General features: G+C 44.9%; 1 protein-coding gene across 6 annotated transcripts in view; it reads right to left on the reverse strand.

Moving 5' to 3' along the window:
- MYO7A (myosin VIIA) overlaps positions 1-23241 on the reverse strand; it is a 101426-nt gene that overhangs the window by 22425 nt on the left and 55760 nt on the right. For 2 of the 6 annotated variants that reach the window (XM_088051943.1, XM_088051941.1), the window contains 16 exons: positions 23058-23193; positions 22543-22649; positions 19094-19150; positions 13882-14019; positions 11648-11806; positions 11207-11299; positions 9761-9855; positions 8551-8635; positions 7465-7683; positions 7208-7315; positions 6448-6657; positions 5696-5899; positions 4717-4893; positions 2823-3080; positions 1646-1773; positions 1014-1140 (listed from right to left, as the gene is read on the reverse strand). In XM_088051943.1, coding sequence (XP_087908069.1) covers positions 1014-1140; positions 1646-1773; positions 2823-3080; positions 4717-4893; positions 5696-5899; positions 6448-6657; positions 7208-7315; positions 7465-7683; positions 8551-8635; positions 9761-9855; positions 11207-11299; positions 11648-11806; positions 13882-14019; positions 19094-19150; positions 22543-22649; positions 23058-23193 — 2301 coding nt within the window. The remainder of the gene's footprint in view (positions 1-1013; positions 1141-1645; positions 1774-2822; positions 3081-4716; positions 4894-5695; positions 5900-6447; positions 6658-7207; positions 7316-7464; positions 7684-8550; positions 8636-9760; positions 9856-11206; positions 11300-11647; positions 11807-13881; positions 14020-19093; positions 19151-22542; positions 22650-23057; positions 23194-23241) is intronic. The other 4 variants (XM_014259765.2, XM_014259764.2, XM_088051944.1 and 1 more) reach the window with 3 other exon arrangements.

Below are 23241 nucleotides of genomic sequence, written 5' to 3' on the forward strand. Positions count from 1 at the left end.
TCTGATATCTATGGAAATTAATGGAACATCTTTATTTCCAGTCAGGCACTGGAACAAATTGTCCAGGGAAGTAGTGGAATCACCATCCCTGGAAGTGCTGAAAAAAATGCAGGTATGGCACCTGTGGACATGCTTTACTGGTAGGTTTGGCAGTGGTCAGACTTGATCTTAGACATCTTTTCCAACCCAAACAATTCCATGACTCTACAACTCATTTGGAAAGCAGACTGTTCAAATCTAGAACAGAACTTTGCCCAGAAAAGAGAAAAAGAAAATACTTAAGAACAACCTGAATTTCAAAAGTGTCAGCCCCTTGGCATCTCCCACTGACTTCAATCCTGCTGATCCACAGTGCTGCTGAAGATGGTTACATGAGATGTCATCTCATGTGGCTGTTTGGAATTGGATGTTTTCAATATGACACATGATGGGGAACATAGCAGCATTCAGAGAGCACCTTTGCAAATGTACATCCACGTAAATTAAATCCTTCCCTTTCTGTGTGCATTTTTTTTAGTATAAATTCATATTTATAATTGGCTGTGTTCCATTCTTTGCCACTTTTGGTAGAGTAGATGGCCTGAGGTCATACTGTCAAAGCCAGTAGATGCTAAATGCACAGACCTTTACATATAAGAAATAGAGGAGAAATGTGGACTATTCTGGTCGTGTAAATTCCATTTGCAGCCTCCCACAAACAAATTTCCTACTGGAAGTCACTTAATCATGTCTTGACATATCTATATGCAGGAGACATCATCTAATTTGGATGTCTACATTACCTTTAGAGTCACAGGAAAGAGACAGTCACTCCTCAGGGGTGACTCATCTCATTGGCATTAGACATTGAACTTGGGATCATGAACAATTTTCTTAGGAACTCTGTCATCTTCATTTCTGGCAAAGACTGGGATTCCCTCTACTGTGAAACCCAAGAGAAAAGCTGGTCCCATGAGTGGAAAATAAAATGTACCGGTAGATAATTTGTTAGACAAATGTCATCTACAATTTACCTTCACAAACTTCTCAGAAGGAGCAAAACATCCCACACAAAGGGACATCAGGATCCAACCCCTAGCATGGCTGCTTTTGGATGGGTTCTGAGTCAGCTGCTTGCAGATTTGACAGTAGATTTCATCCCTACAACAGGAATAAAAAAAAATAATTAGAAGTTAAACAATAAAAAAAGAACTATTTAACATTAATTCCCATTAATAAACATAAACACATAAATTGGCTAAATCAGATGTGGAACTGGCCTTTCCAATTTTTGAATGTTTCATTTAGCAGTTGAAAAGATTTTGCATTTTTCATTAGAAGACCATTAAAAATATTCACACAAACAAAAGAGATACAATGGTCAAATGGAAAACAGAGCAGTGAGGAACAAGAGTAGGCATCTAAAAAAATAATCCAGTGACTTTCAGAAATGTTTGAATCCCTTTGCACAGTCTTTCTACTGATATGGACAGTAAGGAACATGACCCAGCCCAGCCTGCATTATACGACACAACCATAAAAATTATGTAACGAGAGCTTTGTAAAGCTGCAGATAATATCAAACTTGTTTGAATAGCTCAAGAAAAGCTCAAGGAAGAAGGAATGGCAAGAATGGCATGTTCATGCCTTTGTTTTGATTTCTAACCTTAAGGCTGGCCTGAGGATGCCATTACCAATAATGAAATGGAGCTTCTCCAGGTTGGAAGTGGGTCGGTCTTCGAGCATGCTATTACCCTGCAGCGTAGACTCACCATCGTGAAGTCTCTTTGTCACCTGCCAACCAGACATATTGGTCTCTTTCAGGACAGCTAGTTACTCTGTCCCCCCCACCCCCATCCCAGGTGTGTGGTGCTCCCCCAGAAGGACTCCTCCACCAGTGAGGAGAGCTCTCAGGAGTTCTTCCGTCTAGGATTTTAACAGCAATGGGAGGGTTTGACTGTGTTTGCTTTAATCACTTATGCGTGAAATTAAAAATGGTCCTGTCTAGTCACACTTCCACCTGCTTGGTTCTTCCCCAGGGTTTCTACAATGGCACTGCCCTTGGATTCCAGCTCTGAGCTGGTCCTGCTGCTGGGAGAGGGCCACCAAGGGTCTTTGGAATAAACCCATCTTATTTCCAAGGAGGACCTGTCCCTTTAACTTAATCATATTAAAATAATCATCAGTGTTTTCACTGGCAAAATGGACCCATTCCGCATGCTAATGATGCAGCTGAAAATGCATAAGCATGGTGCTGTTTGTGAAAACAAGGATGGCATTTGTCTGCCTAGCAGCTCACTAACCCCATCTCCATTTAGAGAGATGACATTTCTAGAGCATCTTCAGAGCCAGTCAGGGTGAGCTGGATTTGGCCCTGTTTCTCCCCGCTGACCCCTAAGGGAGTATCTCACAGAGCAATCTTCATGCTCTCAAGTAGCTATAGCCAGGTAAGATGGTGCCTGCTCTGGAAATGGGAAGTCTATGAATTGTTTCCATCACCCCCATCTGAAAGATTTATCATTCCTCACTCTTTTGAGATGGCATTTCTCAAAAGCTCTCAGCTTGGGATAACTGCTCCCATGGGGAGTTTTGTCCCTGGCACTGCAGCAGAGCAGAGGAATGGGTGAGTGCCATTGGAGACCCCACCTCTGCTACCTATGGTAGAGGGCAGGAAACTAGAAGCAGGGATAAGAATCAGACCATCACAGAGTGGTGAGAGGTATCAGCAGCTGGATGGAAGGCTGTGAAAGAGGGGAGGGAAGGTGCTGGATGGATGGAGAACAGGAGCCGAGGGGAGGCCGGCGCGAGGTGCAGAATGACTCAAGGAGACACGGGAAGCCAACCTTTCCCCTTAAACACTCCTTAAATCTTTCAGGCAGAGAGACAGGTAGCGCCAAACCCAGAGGAGGGCTGGTTCTATGTTGTCTAGGGAAAAGCAGAAGAGAGTCAGAGAGGGCTGCAGACAATCCAACGGCACTTGTGCTGCCAGGCGGCCAAGCGTCTCCCCTCACCTCCTCCGTCAGTTTGGATTTCTTCTTGAGTGTTAAGGAGACCAGTTTGTGCCGCACACTGTTCTTCTTGTGCCCATCAATGTGAGTACTCTGCAAAGCAAGAGAGGTGGATGCAAAGTGGTGAGATGCAAATGATGAACAAGTGGTCTCTCTGCCTCTCCTGGGCTCCTGCAAAAGACCATTAATCCTGAGCAGAGAGTGAGATGTTTCAGAGGCTGGAGGGAACCAGAAGTCTGGACCCATATTCCTGTGCCCCTTCATAACCCAGGGCTGGCTCTGAATTTCATAGATACTCTCTAATCATTAAGTGTCCCTCAGATCAAAATTATATATTTGGAACATATGAAAAACTCATGTTGAATACATGGCTGATTTGTGCTTAGCCCAGGTCCACCCAGTTCTGCTGTATGACAGTGGAAATGTGATGAGCAAGACCACTCTCTGAGACAAGCCACTTACACAGTGGTTTTTAGCTGGAAGTCATCTAGCCAGGGATTCATGGACAGGTAATTACCCACTGTGGTAGCCTAACTTTTAACCAGCCCTGTGCCCTATCAGGTTTTCCAGAAAAACACCTTTGATGTGGGATAGTTTCAGGCACTGACTAAAATATCATCAAATTACTTGCTCTCTTTCTACTTTTATAGCAAACTTCTGTACCCAGTTAACCTCCACCCATTATATACAGCTTTGAAGAGACCATGATTTCACACCCAGTCGACACTTTGAGTCCTGTGGCTGTGACGGTTTATATCCATTAAAAATATGAGCTGGTACCGTAAACCTGGATTTGTGTATCATTTCACTCAGGCATCTGTTTGTACTGTAAAGAGATGATGTAACCACAGAGAAAAAAGGACAGTTTACATTTCCTGCTGTACTACCTGATATCTCAGTTACTCAAAATATGCCTTTTTGTAATAAACAAGCAAGAAATTATGGGTAGAAGGAATGCAAGGTGTTTCTTGGTGCATATTTTTACAGAATTATGATCCTGTGGCTACTCTCGTCAGGTGATTCACTAGAAGTATGATATCGTCATTTCTAAGAACAAGGAGATCTGTTAATTTACCTCTGCAAATACTGTAGAGATTTGTCAAGAAAACTTCTTGAAAATTAAATAGTGGCATCCAGAAGATGCCAATAGCAGATTATATCTTATCCTATTGAATAAAGCAATTGCCAAAGATGAAATGTAGCAGCACTTGGACATTGATTTATCCGGAATAGTGTTTTGCCTGGTAAGGATACTAAGATGAAGTCCTCCAGTGACATCCAGAAGGATGCAATAGGGATTTTTTTTTAAATTTTTATTTTGACAGCTTAATCTCATGGTAACTAATTACTTCCTGCTTCAAGATTAAGGGCATATTTTTAATTTAGTCTCTTCTGACTCAGGGCAGATCAAAAGGAAATCCCCAAATAAGAAACTTAGGACATTGCATTCTCCCCCTGTACTTTAGCCCTGCAGGGTAGAGGAGAGAGATCAAAGTCCTGTGAGAGATATCAGGGCACTTCCTTCACTGGGGAACATTCAGCTATGGGACAGTCAGTTCTCCCTGTAAGGAAGGGACAGAATTACAGGCAATTCTCCCTTCGTAGCATAAGCTCAAATAAAATCAACAAACTGATTGCCTGAAGCAAACCTCACAAGTTGTTTCTTTCCAACACATTTCAATATCCAACACCTAATAACAATAATATCTGTTTTAGATGCAGCAGTTACCTCTCCTTCTCCCTGCAGAGCCTGCAGTTCTTTCTTATAGGTCTTTTTCCCAAGAGTCTCATATATTTTTGTCATTACTGGTATCTTCTCACCACCATCACTCATGGCTGTGTGATATTTCGGCTCAGGGAGGTCTCCCATGAAACGCAGGATAGTGATCCATACAGCAAGTGCCGCCTATTTGAAAGGAAAATTACACCCCATTAGATCACACCAGAGTAGTGGAGAGAGTGGTAGAGCCATGCTGAGTCCATCAGGATCCTCACCATGGTCTCTCTGTACACCTGCAGGAGGTAAAATACTTCCCTGTGCCACATGTAACAGTTATGCCTGCAGCACACATCCTCTCTGAATGATGGGCAGGCTGCTGGCTGGGACCACACATTCAGGCTCTGTGTTGGTGCCACCATGAATGTGTTTGTGAACCCTACAAGGGGTTTGCTTCTTGACAGGAGATGCCAAACTTACCAAGGGGCAGGTTGGCAACTCCTAACCCACTGCAGAGGGGAAGAAGAACCACAGTGAAGGCAAGTTCATGGATAATGTAATACGCATTATGGCCATGCAGGTTCCATCCATTTCTGCCCTTGTACTGCTGGCTATGGGACAAGCAGTTCTTCTCTTCTAGCTCTGCACTGGTGTGTACAACAAGGTAAGAAGCAACTTTTCCAGCCCCCTAGAAGCTTTACAAGTGGTACTGAAGCAACAGTTTCCATTGCCCATGCCATGAACCCAGAACACCTCGCTTTCTTAACACAAATATCAAAGTACAGAGATGGACTCTCCTCTCTAATGTTCCATCCCTCTAATATTCCTCTAATAATTACTCAAAGCATACTGGTGGGACAGTGGCCATGGACACATGCAGCAGATGAGTGTATCCCAAAATGGAAACTCCTGGTGCCGTTTGGCTGGAGGCTTACCCAGGCTTGCTCCAACCCACCCAGCCCTGCTCAAGGTTTTTCATCCCAGGCCTCACCAACTGGTCTCCTTCATCCTCATGGTACAAGAGAGGCTGCTTGAGGGGCCGGCGAATGTACGTGTGTGTTGTTGTGCCCTGGAAATACGTGGCTGCAAACTTGGCAAATTTGTACTCTGAGAGGTCTTCTTCCTCCTCCTCAGGGAGAGGCAATGCTGCATCCAAGTCCTCTTCCTCCAGCTCCTTCTGGACTTGCTCAAGGTCCTGTTGTGGAAGGACATGTCAGACACCCTGTGTGGTTTTGGATATCAAACTACCATTTCCCTTTGGGCTTGACTCTTCTGCCAGTCTGACTTCCATCCCAAAAGGAAAAGTCAGCTGGAAGAAAAACATGGACTATAGCTCCAGAGCCCATGCAAAGCCCAAGCTCCAAAGGACATGCCTGTGCCCAGGAATGTCCCCAGAGCAGCAGAAGAAGCAATGAGGATGGCCCCACTCATAGCATGGGGAAAGGATATCTAAGAGCTAAATGCCATGAGCTGTGATGAACCTAAAAGGAAAGATCTCAAAGGCCACAAGTCCTTGATGACCTTTTAGTGATACTGCTCTCCACCATTTGGTAGTCCCAGGGAAAGCTGCCAGGCTGCCTGCCCATCTCTAGCCACAGTAACCCTCTGGGTCCACATAGGACAGCCTGGCCTTGAAGGAAGCCTTCAGAGACACACTTTTTTATTACTGTACTCTTTCTTCATCTATTAATGTTTTGCTAACACAAGTCATGTGATAGCCAGGCTCCTGTACATCTCCAGTACCTCGAAGCCATTGGGTGCCTGTCCCTCCTGGCCAGGAAGGGAGGAGGTTGTCCCCAGGAATCCAAACATTTTGTCCACCATTTCTGAGTCATTCACTGGCTCATTGCGAGCTTTCTCCATTTTCTCTAAGAGCTCTTTCTTCCGACGTGCTTCCTCCTTCTCCTTTACTTCTCTCTCTGCATCTTCCCGTGCCAGCTGGGCCAGGCGTACCTGCAAAAGAAGAAGTGCAATGACTGAACTGCTCCTTCCAAAAAGCTGGCAGTAAATTCCACATGGCCTGGATTTAGGGAGGCAGACTGCCTGGTGCTTAGGGCACTACACCCGTATCATAACTTGGAGCAAATCAGTGACATGGTCATGTCTCAGTTTTCCAACTGCAGAAGGACAAAGCAATGCATTTTCTCAATTCCTTAGTGCCTGTAGGGGTGTCGGTCCATGCACAGAAACTCTCATTGACCTCATTTTTTTCTTTTATACAGCAGCCCTGCAAGTCCACACACACACACAGAGTGTCCCAGTTCCCCCTTTATACAATAACAAAAGTGAATAATAACTATAATCTCTGGCATTCCTGTGCAGCAAATCAGAAATTCTGGAGCAGATTCAAACTAATAGAGCACAGAGTACTTTAGAGAATTAAATAAAAAGCACTCAAGCAGGGCAGAAACCCCTTAGATATTTTTGTCATTGCCCCTCAAAGGAGCAAAACTAGTTCCTGGAGAACAGACAGAACCCCAGAAAGAGATCAGTCCCCATGTACTTGGTGCTTCTTTTCTGCTTCTTCTTTGGCTTTCTTGGCACTCATCTCCTTTCGAAGTCGTTCCTCTTCTGCCAGCCGAAGCTTCTCTGCTTCCAGGCGTCGATAATACTGTGGGAATAAACAGAAGGATCTTTCTGAATAGGCATCTAATTATTTTCGGATTCTTTTTCCTTTAAAAATGGATCCCAAGAGCACGTGATGCAGAAGCCTGTATTTCTCCCCTCTCCTCATCTCCATTTCTCCTCCACGGTACTTACTTCCCCCCGGAGGCGCTTGTAGAGCCTTCGGGCGATCATGCCCCGGGCGTAGGCCTGGACGGTGAGGACAGCCCAGAGGCGGTGGCGGAAAGCCCTACGGACCAGGTAGCCCCGGCATCGCGCCTGGAACTCGATGATCCGCCGGCGAGCCATGTGGTACTGCTTGTGAAGCTTGCGGGATCGGTACAGGGCCTGCAGCCTCAGGAAGCCAATCCGCATCTGCAAGAGGGAGTAGGATGAAGCCACCCTGACAGCCAGAGGCTCACCTACCGTAAGCAGATTTTCACTGCTAACTTCCTGCTCGCACAGCTGTAAATAAGAGACACTGAAATCAGACCCCATGACAGCAAACCTTCTGGAGGGAGGTTCTCCAAGAGGGCTGAGAAATTAAACCCTCTGGCTGCTGCATTGATCCAAAGCCCAGGAAGGACAAACAGCTTCTTCCCCACTGAGCCTTTGAGAGGCCTCTGGATGTCTGATTGGCCATCCCAAGGTAGCCACAAGCCATGAGGGTTGCTCCTACAGAGGTCCAGCATCTGCAAAACTCCTGGTTGACAGTCAAGATGCTGTTTGACAGCAGGGGGGAGCATCCTAGCCAGCCTGGAAGTGGCTGTTTTTATCAAGTTGCAGGCTTGAAAGATTATATTGAGATACTTTAGACCTTAACATACTTTCCAAAAGACCGTCCTGTTGGGTCAAAACCAGCTGGAAGAGGGAGAGAAGAGGACTATGGACTGGGATGGTGAGAAACCCAAATATGGCTGCACATGGAGATGGAGTCCATTTTTTGGAGGAAGCTGTTCTTGAGTTTTCAGTCATCTGGAAACTAGGGGAAGACTTGCAAAACCCCATATGACCAGTTGGTGCAATGGACATATAAGTCACAGGGGAAAGAACAGCTAGGGTGGTCTCTTCAATGAGATGACAAAGCAAAAGAGCAAACTTCCATTCATCGCTCCAAATGATAAAAGCAAACCTCACCACTTCTGACATTCAGTGGAACATTTTGAACCAGAAGACTCTTATGTATGTCCCAGGTGAAAGAGGCAGGAAGGCAGAAGTGTGAGGAAACACCCCTTTACTTACAGCACCATAGTTCTTCCTGCAGTTATGTCCACGCCAGTATCTCTGAATCATCAGGACTGAATTTCTCACTTTCAGGAAATTGGACCTGGAAAAGCATTTCAATCATTTGCCTCTGTTGTTTGGCCACAAGTTATCACCATCTCTTGAGCCTCATCTCTTGGACATTTGAACCCAAGTGTCCAGGTGGAATAAACACTTCATTTTTGGCTTGAAAATATCTCCTTCCCTAGCACTCCTTGCATTCATAAAAACATCTGTAGGCACTCTCTCTGAGGGGTCTCTGCAGGGAGATTATGCCACACTGGGATATGGGAATGGGAAGAACAGGAGATGCTAGGAATAGTTCCCTCCTTCCCTCAGCCCTGCATCCTCTTCTCACACCTAAAATCTCTTCTCTATGTGTCCTTCCTATTTCGTTCTAGCACCTGAAAGTGGATTGAATCCCACCCTAATGATTTTGGGAGCAAACCTCACTAACACCACGCTGCTATCCCTACCTGCTCCTCCAGTTGTCAGCCTGATCTGATTCTACCTGCAGACAACATAGAGATACTTGTGTTGGGAGGCCTTGTGGGGGGTCTCGCTATGATCAGTGAGTGAAAGATTGATGAGTTATTTAGCATGTGCCCTTTCTGCAAAGCACAACCTGAGTCACAGCCATGGCTTGAACAGTCAAAGAGCATAAAACCCCAAGAACTGTCCCTCCTCCATAGGTGAAGCTTGTCCTTGGCTGTCGCTCCCCCTCTTCATCCACAATGGTGCCATGAGCTGCCTCTTCCCATCTCTGGAAAGAGGGCTGCAAAGGGAAGAGTTCTGAACCCCTTGGGCCTTGGGGAGAGCAATTTTAGTAGCAGTAGGTGACCCAGCGTTCCCTCTGTAGTCTTGTGGGGTTCTACATAGATTGGAGTCTCAGTGCTGCCTTCAGCTGGCTCGGAGTCCACTGCTGCACTGTCATAGCAAACACCACATCCTCTGAAGATGGCACTGAACAGGGACTGAAGGTCCTATTCTGTCCAGGTTTGAGGCAGATAACACAGTTATCCTCCTGCTTCCTCCTCTGTTTTCCTCCAGTACTTGCTGCACCTGAGTGCTAACACATCAAGGGTCTCCTCTGGTGATCTGGGCACCAAAGGAGTCAGGCAGCCTTCAGGAGACACTTGCTGGATAAAGCATCCCACATAGGCCATTTGGCCACGGGGTTCATACTTACCTGTCTTTATACCCACGAACCACCTTCTGGATGAGGATGACTTTGTCCGTGATGGCCTTGTCTCTCTCAATCTCCAGCAGCATGTCATGGTGGTCCTGTGGGAGGAAGAAACACAGCATCAATGTCTCAAGCTCTCCCTCTGCCTGCTATGTGGTCAGAGTGGGTGGTACAAGACCCTTCTTCAGGATAGTTGTTCAAAAGAAACTCTTGGGTCATTTTACATCCCAAGTATTACCTCACGTGCTCACTGGGGAAGTCCTAACATAAAGCCTAGTCATCCATAGTCTTCATTCCCAAATGAAACAGAGCATTCAGAAGCTGCAACTGCAATACTTCACAGTCTGAAAACAACTAAATTACATTGCCCTTCCCTGCAGAGCTCCCTCCTAGTGCTCTCGGCCATGGAAGCAGCTCCTATGAGCACTGGAGAGGTTTGCAACCAAACTCCAGGCAGCCCGGGGCCCATCACTTCTTCCAGCCAAGACCGCAATGCCTCCCTAATCTAAGGGAAAAAAAAAGCTCCTCAAAACACTGAATTTCCTTTGCCCTGAGGCTTTCAGATGCACCAATCCAAGCTTTATTCTGGTTCCTCCAATGTTTTGTGTGATTCAGCTTTCTTTCCCAGTCATGGCAAGCTGAGCCATGCCGCACTGGGTGCAGCAGAGGCAGTTCCACATGTTTCCTGCTTTGCTCGACCTCCTGTGGCCCCTTGGGGCCTCCCAGTTTCTCTGTTTCCTGTCCTGACAGCTGTGAAATCTTGATAACAGGCTCTGGAAAGAGCAACTAGTGAGAACAAGTTCTGGGGAAGAGATGAGGGTTTTTGTGCTGGAAGTGGGATTTGGGGTTGAGTTTAGGTATAAGCAGTCAGGGTTTATCATTGTGGTTTTTGCTCAAAAGAAGCCTCACTTTCCCAGAACATCACAGAAATGGGTTTGTAAGGAAAGGTGAGTGTGTATGGGGCTGCAGGGAACCTGCAGTGTTAAACTGATCTGTGTCAGCTGGACTGATGCAGAAAAGGAGACTGTAGGCACACCTTGGTTTGCACAAGGATGCGCAGGAAGCAAAATGAGCCTGTTGTGCTCATGTCCCCCTCTCTGCAGGGCCCTGCATGGGCATCCCTCCTGCTGCTGTGCCTTTTGGGTGAAGCCAGGAGAGGAAGCTGAACCACCTGGTCCAGGAGGGAAAAGGCTGAGCACTGGATGTGACCACTTTTGTGTCGGTTTGGATTTGTGAATGCATCAGTGCTGGCACTGCATCAGGACTTCCTCCTGCCTGCTGCTCCTAAACTGGCCACAAATGTTCTGCCTTAAGCCAGGTTCTACCCACTGACATGCCAGTCCAGAGACCACGGAAAAGGGTCATGTCTTGTGATGGAAAAGAAATGGTAGGACATGCTTCCAGAGGCAAGGATCCAAGATGGCAGGGGGAATGTGAAGAACCACCCACCTTTAGAAATATCTTTGTTTTGCCAATCTGCCAGTCATCATCCTTCCCCAGCACTGCTTCAGCAATGCGCTGGCATGTCCCACGCAGGTCACCCTGACAGAAAAGGGGTTGAGATTCACCAGGACCAGACTCACCCATCGCTTTTCCCAAGCCCAGTGTAAACCTATTCTGGTCCCAAACCCTGCAGTTTTCTGCTAATGAGGTCCTTATAGCTTCATTGTCATTTTGTTTAAGATGAGTGAGATGGACAGGCTGAATATGGCTACCTATCCCTGCCAGCCTTGTAACTATTTTTCCCTCACTTGGAAAGCCCAGAGCGCCGCTGTGACACCTGGGGATCAAATGTTGCATAATTGATTTTGGAGAGTAGGCACACCCCATAAATATCTCTGGAGATTGCCCAACAGAGAGCACTCGTTACCTGTGAGAGAGGATTCTCACCTGCTTGTACGCTGGCTTCACCCCAGGCATGAGCACCCGGTACCGGTCCACAAACTCCACGAAGGTGTAGCGGATGGGGTATCCAGCCCGGCGGATGCGGATGGTCTCCATCATCCCCGAGTACCTCAGCTGACGGACACACAGCTCCCGATCAAACAGCTAGGGAGGTTACAGAACACAGGGGCTTGATTGCAAATCTTTTAGGGCTACTTCATTGTACTTATGGACAACTATGCACTCCTCCACTTGGGTCTGATGAGGCACAGACTGCTGGAGATGGTTTTAATTTTCTCTGTATGGTTTTGTTATCTAAATTCATCCCACGCCTTTCTCTTGGACTAACCAGAACAATACTCAGGAGCGGCAGCATGGGATGATGTACAGACACAGAGAGCTCCAGCCAGCGTCCCAGTACAAACAATTTTTTTCCTCCCTAAAGCACATTTCAGAAGGAAGTAAAAGTTTTAGAATAACATAAAGTAACAAACAGTCAGGACTTTCCACTGACCTGTCACTTCCGCTATCCCATTTCCTATCACTATCAGTAGGTTTTCCTTCAAAGGCAGGGAGAGAAAATGATCTCTCAGACTATGTTCTCTTTTGCAGTCTCCCTGCACAGCTCTGTGCAACTTTATCTGGGATTTCTTTTCCTTTGGATTATTAAACCAAGGCTAAAGTTAAATTTGGAAAGAAATCGCATTTCATATCACACTGCAGTCTCTGATTCAGTGTTAGCTCACCCACTCAGTTCTTTAAAGGGGAGATTAATTTCTCTTTGTCTAATTCTTTCAAACTTGAAACTGTTTTCCTGTCCCACTGAAAGTTTTGTAGACAGATAGGTTGAACAGAGACTTCTGGCTTAGCACTTGCAGGACCTGATGAAATACAGACTTCCTATGCAGGACACAAAATACCAAACTGAATTCCAAACATTCAGGTGTAAAAACAGCTCAGAGTCAGGGCATTTAGAATAATTTGCTAACGTTAGTTCAGGATGTACATCTATTTCTCAACATTACCTATGTTCAAAAAGATCTTGTTCTAATCTCTGCTCTCATGATAATCACGGATCAGACATACTGTTAAATATTTACCCAAGATATTCCATTAACAGGCTAATAGGTGCCTTTTTACTCTCACCAAAACCAGAATAAGAGCACAGTGAAATGATCTGAGAGACCTACCAAACCTTTTGCCCTGCATCATATTAGGTTCACTGAACAGCAAAAATAAGTTTCAAACAAACACTGCTTGTACACAACTGTTCCGAAATTCAGTATTTTATGCTTTTTTGCACTCAGCTGAGCTATGCTAACAGACACTGACCTTAGATAAAGCTCCAGGTCTGGCTAGATTATTTACTAAATAAAGCTCTTCCTTTCCAAGCAGTATCACTTTTAACTGTGGTGAGCAAGAAACAGTGATTGCTCACAGCATCGGTGCCTGTGCCTTCAAGGTGTGGGGAGAGGGATGAGGGCATGCAGCACCCACCTTATCACCTGCCTTCTGCTGCAAAGCTCAGTCTCTTCCATGAGCAGGTCAGGGGGATTGAGAGCCATGTCCTTCTTTGTCATTTACTCATAAAAGTTTGCTCCCATAGTGCTCATTGCTTTTGAAGCAAATCCCTCTGAACTGGAGCAAGATAACTCCTCTCACATCTCCTCTGTGCTATTTTGCCTCTTTTTTCCCCTCTGCTTTTAGAACCGTGCTTTTGTAATCGGTGAAGAAAATAAAAAGGCAGTAGAAAGGATCAAAGGATCAAAGGATTTAAAATGAGGGAGATCCACTGGGAGCAAAGATTTTCAGGAAAACACCCACGGGAAGATGATTTTTAGAAAGCACTGAACTCTGCCACAGAACTAAACCCATGGCTCAGTTGAAGTCTCTGTCAGGAAGGAGCCTACCCCCTGTGAAAACGGAGAGGCATTTCCTATAGGATAAAGGGCTGCAGGAGGAATTCCTTGAGGTCGTCCTTGGGAAGAAAGGCAGGGTCAGGAGCTACACCCTGCAAAAAGTTTTGGGGTGCTGTAGGACTGCAAAGCAAATGCCTGATTTTGCCAACCCTTTTGTGACTCTGTTGCTTGTACAGCAGGCTGTGGATTGGTTTTCTAAGTGTGCAGGGTTAATCCTGACTCCAGTGATACCCAAAGGAGTTTTATCAGTAGCTCTAGGGCAGAACGACCCCACAGGCAGTCCAGTACAAAAAGCAGCCAGGAGAGAAAAGCAGGACTTACCATGGGCTTCTTGTACTCATTGGGCTTGATGCAGCGGACAAAGAAGGGCTGGCACACGCTGAGAGTCCTCATCAACAGCTCCAGGGAGCGCTTGAACTGGCTGCTGAGTGTAGGCGAGCGCTTCCTCGTCTCTGCTCCCTGAAAAACCGCAGCACAGTGCACTCAGGAAATGAAAGGATAACACTGCCTTTCCCCTCTGGCTGCATCCCCAGGAACCTCCTGCAACAGCCTGGTCTGGAGCAGGGAGTGGGGCCAGAGGTGGCTGAAAGCTGTGGCAGAAGATGGGAAGGGCAGGGCCCCTGAACTTGCAACAGCCAGGCTCCAGCAGCCTACTCCATATGGTCCTATGTAGGCAGGAAAAGTGCCATGATTTAATTTCTCCTGCTTGAACCTCCATGTGTGACTGTAAAACATCTTCCCTGTGCGGCACCATGAGGAAGATCTGCCCATAAGAGCAAACAGCCTCTTCTGGGCCATCAGAATTCTCTGTATTACAGGCTGGGGCAATGCACCTGCCCAGGGATGCTCTCAGGAGCAGTGTGGGCTTCCCTCTTCCCATGCATTGCAGCATGGGCACACCAAACCCTCTGTCACAGCTCCTGCTGTCAGGCAAGGCTCCTCCTGCTCCATGGAACAAGAACCAGAGACCCATTTAGGGTAAAAACTAACCCAGGAGAATGCTTGCTGAAGGGTGACTCTACAACACTTCTGCTGAGATTCCTCAGCCTGAACTACCACAGATTCAAGTTGCTTTTGGAAAAGAATATTAACTAGACTAAATGAGGTGAGTATTTAGGGGGAATCAGGATGATTTAGAGTATTTTTCTTGGTTCAGCTCCCCTGGTCAAATTAATAACCCAATCTCTATGTTGGGGCAAGTGTTTCTAAATGAGAATGTGTATGTTTCCCTTAATAGTCCCTTTTCCCTGCTCTAGGAAAACCTTGTTAAACCACCTCCAAATGAAGTTCTTAGCTCATTTCATGTGCCAGCCACTATTACCTGAGCTCATTACACATCAGTCACAGTGGTGCTGTGTGTCCAGTGGGGTCTGGTGTTCAGGGAGCCTTTGTGGGGCAGCAGGTAATGCTGGAGGGTTGGAGGAAGAGTTGGGTACCAGGAGGCAACTCCCTCTTAATTAAAAACGGGGTGATCATGTAAAATGACCCGTGACATGACTGGATGGCCAGAGAATTCCTCAAAGGGAGAGTTCCAGCAGGATTTTAATGCATTTTTCCTCCAAACATCCTCTTATTTGTGGGTGGTCAAGCCACCTGTGGAGTCACAAAATCCTCATCTGTTCTGGCCTTGCTGCCATGTTTTGCAGTGTTTATTTGCATATTTTTGTTCCTGTGTTTATTTCTACTTTTGCTAAAATATTTACACATACTTCATCACATAGCACTAATAATCTTCAACATTCCCACCTCCCAAAACTGAGGAATTCCACAGAATCACCAAATAGTTTGGATTGGAAGGGATTAAAAGTTCCCTCTAGTCCAACCCCTTTGTCACCAACAGGGAGTTTACACAGCTCAGGTTGGATGTGATGTTGAGACAAACCCAATCAAGACAAACACAAAGTCATCATGGAATTCCAACAAGCGGAAACCCATCTCATGCAAGCACCACAAAAACCTGGCCTGCTTGAAAAGAGAAGCATGGGGGGCTATCCTTCCCAGAAAGACAAACTGGTAACAAATCTAGAATAGTTAATGGGTACATCTGCTACCTGCAGAGCACCGTAGAGTCTGATGCTCATATTTTGTCGCAGACTTTCTGAGAAGGCTGTTTCAGCAAGAATACTGGTTTGAAAGGCTTTGATGAATGTTTTCTTATCACATTGCTAATTATGCACACGAGGTCACTGCTGTGAGATGCGGAAGGATAGCCACAGGGGTTAGAAGCAGCAACACATGCAGGAGCAGGGCTAGCAGTTGGAAACAATTGCATGTTAGCCAAATTTTAGTCAGTTTGGACTTTGCTGGGAGAGATTATTTTAAGCCATGGTGTTAGAAAGGGAGTAAAACTTTGTATGATGGTCTACAAGGGAGTGGTTTGCTCCCAGACAGCAAGAAATGCCTGTCCAGCTTGCTGGTGCCTTGCATTTCTTTCCTGCATGCATCCAGATCTGGCAAAAAGCAGGGTTGCCATCTCCATCCTTACATCTGAGAGCTTTTTGCTGGGAGGGGTTGGAAGGAAGGGACAGTGACCAGAGAGCAGCTTGTCTTCCTGTCCAAATAGTCAGAGTGGTCTGGGCTCCCCCTGTCAAGATCACATCATCCCATTCAGGGATGACATTTCAGGACCTGACATTTCTGCACAGACCTCTCTCAATGGTTGGCACCATCCCTATGGGCACTTTTTGGGCTCTTAGATACATAGTAAATACTCTGACAAGTGCTTTACATCAGCTTCATCCTTCAGGGATGGGTGACACCATTCGAGTAACTGGTTCCATCTGCCTCACCTCAACACCCAGCTTGGAGAGAATCACATCTCTCCCCTTACTTAAACAAAACAACCCAACAAAACCAGAGTGGAGCAGCCTCTCAACACAGCCTAGCAAAGCATTGAAAGTACAGGATTTACTGCAGAGGAGAAGCATTTTTTAAGCTAAAACCAGACCCAGTCCCCATAGCCTGATGGAGAAAGGGCTGATACATTCTGCTTTTCCATGGCCAGACACTTCCTAGCCTTCAAACTCTGAGACTGTAACATCTCTGGGACTCAGACTACCTCTTCACTTGTGTCCATACAAAGCCCAGTAGAAGGGAGGATGAGACCTATGTGCATGGGGAAGGATGAGCAGGATTCGCAGGTGCTGTACCCCAGACTGGAGCACGCAGCCCATACTCAACATCAAAGGAGGAAAAAACTCAAAAAACAGAAGAGAAACACAAGAAAAATAAGAGATTTTAGAATTACGTACAGACCAGCATGACACCCAGACATGCTTCAATTGTGCTTCTTTGTGCCATCTCAAGCCAGTCTGAACTTTGGAAGTGCAAACACATACATGGCTGTTTGCAGAAACTATGAGAAAAAAGGCAAGGAGAATGGCAACTACAAGGAGAAATGTCACTGAGACAGAAATGGTAGAGGTTTCTTCTGTCCCTCTGCACCTTTTCCTTGAAGGACAAGGCTGCTGGTGCACCAGAAATACCATCAGGAGACAGCCTGCTTCAGTGGAAATGCAGAAGGATGAAATACATGAGGAAAGCTAGGGAAGGAGGGTAAAGCATGTGTCAACAGCAATACTTTGAGGAAAGGTTCTGGACAAAGGACCATCCTCCCATCTCTTTAGGATTATAAAGTCACTAAATTGGGCCATGCTAATGTGACTTGCAGTTTCTGGGAAAAATGATGCTTTTTCTTTGTTATATTTTTATATGAAATGTCACTGGGGTGGCCTTCAGGTGACCACTGAAAGCTGAGGCCACCTCATTCTGCAGTGTCATATAGTGAACTATTGCTATTAAAGGCTGTGCAGTCTGAAAAGTGCCTTCCAATGTAAAATTGCTATGGGCTACATACAGTGCCAAGTATCACTATTTTGAACTACAAGCTTATTGACATGCACATATATATGTATATGTGAAAAAATCATTTTTATCTTGGTTGCTCCACCTTTACCTCAGTGTCTAACAAATATGAACAATTATTATTCATTAGAAAACCTACAAAACATGAAGTTTAATTATAAGATCAACTATGAGAACAACAAAACTCCCATTTCCCTGTATCACCTGTTGACATCTTCAAAGGAAAAAGCTGCTCTAAACATTTCTGATAGATTTTGCACGTTTTTCCCCTGGATTTAATTCATAGAATCACAGAATTATTAATGGTTTGGGTTGGAACGGATCTTAAAGTTTGTTTAGTTCCAACACCACTGCCATGGGCAGGGACACCTTCCACTAGACCAGGTTGCTCAGAGCCCCATCCAACCTGGACTTGAACACTGTCAGGGATGGGACATCCACAGCTTCTCTGGGCAACCTCTGCCAGTGTCTCACCACCCTCACAGGAAAGAATTTTTTCCTAATACCTCAACTAAACATTTTCCCTTTCAGTTTAAAGCCATTCCCCTTGTCCTATCACTCAAGGCCCTTGTCAAAATCCCTCTTCATCTCTCTCATATCCTAACTCAGGAAAGACTATTATTTTTTCTACAACTCTAGAGCAAGGCACAATATGGATATGTTCCAATTGAAACAGTTTTAACCATGATATGGAGGGGAAGGAGTCCACCTCTGAAATTAATGGCTTTTGGTCATTTTGGGTCAGATCCTCCTCATTGGAATTCCAAATCCAAACATCCAAGATACCGCAGAAGTAAAAAGGGATGAAATTCAGCCCCATGCAGAGAGCTGAATTTTGAAAAGCAGGCTAATCCTCTGGTTATCAAGGGGCTGTGGAAATGTGAGCAGAGTCACAAAGCTTATATCATAAAACCTTTAGCACACAATATGCTACCTTATGGCCAAATAACTAGCAAGCAAGTTTTGGGAAGTTATCAGAACCAGTCAGCAGATGAGATGCAACAGAAAAGATGTAAAGGAGGTGCCAGAAGCCTGTTTTGATGAACATGGCAAAATTTCATATTATCTTGTCTCTGAAGGCTTGGATCTGAGGTCCCCCTGAACAAGAACTAACCCTCCACCTCCAAAAATTACAGCATTTCCAAACAACCCAGAAATGCAATTCAGGGGGTCTCTCTTTGCATGTGAGCTGTCTTGCTTCAAAAACTGCAAAACAGGGTCAGATTTGCAGTTGTTTGGAGGAAGGATGTCCCATTGAAGCCAATGGTGGCACCACAGTAAACAAGAAGTTATTTAAAATTACCACCTGAAGTTGATCCACCTGAAGTTATTTAAAATTATTCAAATATCAGGGAAAAAATCTGCAAAACTTCAGCAGAAAATATCACGAAAAAAATCTGCAAAACTTCAGCTGAGCCTGGTTCTGATTTCATCCAAACCAAATTTGCATCATTACAAAGTTTGTCTGAGTTCAGCCCTAGAATTAAGTGACACAGTCATACACCTGTACCTATTCAACAAGCTGTAAAAATGCTCTCCAACACATTGGTCACTTGGAATGGATCCTCTATAGATAGTGCAGGAAGAGGAATAAATCAACAGGAGTAAAGCACAATCCTTGCCAAGGAGAGGTGAGTATACAACAGAGGAACTCATGTATTCAATTTACCTTTGGTGTGGGTGTGGGCGACTGGCCAAATGTGCTGGATGCATAGCCACAGAGAAACTACACGAAGCACAGGTAAAAAAACAAAACAAAACACAAAACAGAGACAGAGAAGAGCAAACAGTGAAAAGAAGGAATAACTGAAATGGGAGCCTGACATTTTCAGTCTTGGAAGTCCAGCTGTTATATATCTCATGAACAAAATGCATTAATCTCATGAACAAAATGCATTAATTCTTAATTCTTAGATTTTGGTCTAAACCTCTCCTGGCTTTTCTCCTTTGTCTTGATGTTCACTTCTCTGAATCTGAGGGAGCTGCCAGTGTTCAGCTCTTGCCTCTTGGAAACAAACTTTGTACATTTTTTAACCTCACTCTTTATCCATCCAATTTCAGCCATTCCCACTCTTCTTCTTCACACATCTCTGCTTTCAATATACAGTGGTTGGGAATGTGCTGGGACAAAACACAAAAATTCTAAAGAAATCCCTCCCTTCCTAATTTTAATCTCAAAAGTCAGGTATTTTTCATAGAATGTAAATGTTTCCCATGGGGAAAGCCCCCCTCTCCCCCCTAGTTTCCCATTTGTTTTTCACTTTGCAGGGTTCCATCCTCCACTGCTCCTTCTACCTGTTCCTTGAGCAAGCAGTGCTGCCAGACCATACCAGCTGATTTCTCAGAGGAACAGTGTACACCTCCCACTCAATCCATAATTTCACCTGGCACCACTCAAAGCAATGTTCCTGTTCAGCAAACACATGCAGATAAACCTTCTCTGTGATGACCGTGAATAAATGAGACTTTCCAGCCCCATTTGTTCCAGAAATACCCAGTTCACCACACAGGTTTCACTGTGTACAAATATTAGGTCTTTCAGGGACCAAACAGTTATTACAATGTTCAAATATACAATCTCAACCGGTTTTCAAATCTTTCTGATCTGTGGCTTTCTCAAGTTTCTGGAATATAAGGACCCCATTTAAAAGACAATGTAAAGCAGATGTGGACTTTTAACTGACTCACAAAATCCTACAAACTCATCAATAATCTCCTGAGGACCAAAGTTTGGAAGGTGCTGAGAAAAATGCCTCATGATTTGATTTAGCCCCTAGCAGAGCAGTCACTTGTTTCTTTTTAAGAGAAGATGTTGTATTTGATTGACCAAGCCTGAGTGTCTCTGGAAAGTTCTTCCACAGATTGCCTCACTGAAGCTTGGGGAAGGCATGCACAGTTCCATGACATTCCAAGGACACTTCAACACAGTTTTTTGCTATATGCAGTCAGTTTCCATGACCCAGGCTCACTTGCTCCTTGTTTTGGGGCACATGTCCTAAGAAAGGGGCTGAAAACATTACTGAACATTGGAGGAGAGCAATGGCAAAAGCATCTCAGCCCCATGCTGGATCTTGCTTGTCTGAGAACTGTTCCGTGGTGGTGTTCAGGGAATTAGTGTTCTCCAGGTTCTCAGTGACACTGTGCATGACTAGGGGAGCTGCTACACAGTGTTGGCTCTTCTTACAGTTCCATGATGTCAAGCTAAAAATCTCTCATTCCAAAAAGAAAACCAGACATCATTAAAGTATCAAAGCGCAGAGACTACCACTTGGGACAGATTTTGAAGATGTCTAGTGAAACTATAAAAAATCCTGAATGGTTTATGTTACAAAAAAAAAAAAAGGATTCTGATGCTTTCAAAGGTTTCAGTTCTCAGATCCTAGACAACATCCAGGCAGACATCTCAACTTTGCTATTACATACTTCCAGCATCTTTTAAAGATGCTTTGGTAGGGATCCATGTGAGAAAGCTTGTGTGACTGTGTAAACCCTTCCACTGATGCCCCAGAGTGCATCTCTGCTCTGCCCAAAGAAGAAAGAAATCACTTCCAAGGTCAACTGCAAAGCTTACACCAAAAATAAAAAGCAGCGAGGAACAAGCAATAAAAAGCAAAGTAAGCAGCAGCACTGATGCTAAGGGAGTTAGTGTCCACTTCAACAGGAGTATCCACTTCTGAGGATAGCTCTGAACCCAACAAGAGGGTCATGCCAATTGGTAGCTTAATTAGTAATTGATAAATGTTCTCTTATTCCTAATGAAGTCAAAAGGATAATGATCATTAATTTCAGCAGGAGCAAAACTGAATGGTTAAAGGTTATGAACAGAGCTTGCAAAACAGCACATAGCACATTCGAAGAAACGTCTTGGGAATGAAAATATTTCTTTCCCTTGGAAAGTAAAGGAATTCAGCACTTACAACTTGGCACTCCTGAAAGTCCCTAAGTCCCTTTGTCCATCAGTGGCATTGGCTGGCATTTGCAAATGGGCCTCTGCCAAAAAAATTGTTTGTTTTGAAAAATGTTATCCCCACACCCTCTGCAGTCCCATGGTTTTTGCCTTGGGAAAGATTGGGGGATTTGGCCATAGTGAGTGATCTGTATAGACCTTCAGATTCTGCAAGACTGATATTTTAAAACACTTTCTACTTTAATTTTGGGAGCAGGGCTAAGTAGAGAGATTTAGATGTTCAACTTCCTGAAGAAAATATCATGCATTTGTGTTATTAAAGGTGAAATGGTCACTAATTCAGCATTTAAGCTGGTATTCCAGTAATAAATGCTCACATGAGGTGGAAAGGGTTAAAGCAATAACTCTGCCTTTCTCTGAAACTTCAAGGTACACAGTCTTCTCTCACACTGAGCATGGAGTAAGCACAAAACGTCCTGGAGGAGTAGGATTTTGAAGTTCAGCTTTCATAACTGGTGTTTCCTCTCTCTGCTGTTGTAACAGTAAAACACAACTGTTCACTTCAAGTCCTGCTACAGTGCTTAAGGACAAAAGAGATTGTCATTTTGTTCTACTCAGGTCGAAAAGTATTTAGCTTTTACCTGGACTCATAGAAAGGTTTGGGTTTGAAGGCACCTTTAAGGTCATGTTGTTCCAACCCTCCTGCCATAGGTAGGGACACCTCTCAGTAGACCAGATTGCTTGAACACTTGAACACTTCCAGGGATGGGGCATCCACAGCTTCTCTGGGAAACCTGTGCCTGTATCTCACCACTCTCACAGGTAAGAATTTCTTCCTAACACCTAATCTAAAACTGCCCTCTTGTTAGTTTACTTCTCATTCTATTATACACACATCTGGATGACCTAACTGGAAGGCACAGTTACTTTTCTCTCAGATTTCTACAATCACAAACCTGATTGTTCCAATCCCTAAGCAATTCAGAGGGGCAATCAAAGTGAAATAATAATATCTGATGAACCAAATGCAGTGAACTGGGGGCGTGAGTGTGGATGCACCCATGATACGGCATTAACACTTCCTGATGGCTGACTCTCACTAACAGGTTTGAAACACCCCAAAGATCATGACAGCAATATGACTGCAAATCTTCCACCCCTTCCAGAAACACCCCTCCTCGTGAATAAAGATCTTCTCCCGCCTGCATTACCATTGCCACATCTGCTTGGAAGATCTGCTTGATGAATTTGTTTTTTGAGGAATGCACCAGCTGAATGATGTCTCCATGCAGCGTGTCCCTGTTTTTCTCCAAGAAACCTAGAGAAATAATGGGACAACACAAAGATGACACAGTGCAATATGGTCAGCACGTGAGCTGCAAGCAGCTTCTGGGTTTTTGGATTAATGGATGCTCTTGTGAGGTAATGGGAGTAATGAGCAGGCAGACAGAGAAGGACCATGAGAAGGAAGATGGAGGCACATCTTTCACTGGATTAAAGATGCAGTGGTGCAAAGCACTGCCATGCTGTCACAGGCACACACAAATGAAACAGCACCAAACCCTGCAGCCCGTGGGCACAGTTGGAGGGTCAAGTCATTGCAACCAGAAAAGGAATACATTGACACTACTGTGGACTACCATCCTGCCCTGCTCTTCACAGCAGCAGCTTCTCTGCCCATGAACATCCCCTCTCCCCCTGCAGTGCCCTAGGAGCTGCCCCATACCTTTTGTTTCGTAGTAAACAATTCCAGCAAAATGGTTAATGCCAAACTGGGTTTCGTAGTTATTCTTCGGAGGAATATAGTTGGTGTTAAGCTTGTGCTGGGAGTTCAGCTTGTGTAACATGGTGGCATCTGTACCCTGTACATGTATGAAAAGATCTGACATTTAACCAAGGCTATTCCCATT

Source organism: Pseudopodoces humilis, chromosome 2, assembly GCF_049639895.1.
Source record: "Pseudopodoces humilis isolate 2021_Gansu_Grassland_sample_001 chromosome 2, ASM4963989v1, whole genome shotgun sequence".
Taxonomy (NCBI): Eukaryota; Metazoa; Chordata; class Aves; order Passeriformes; family Paridae; genus Pseudopodoces; species Pseudopodoces humilis.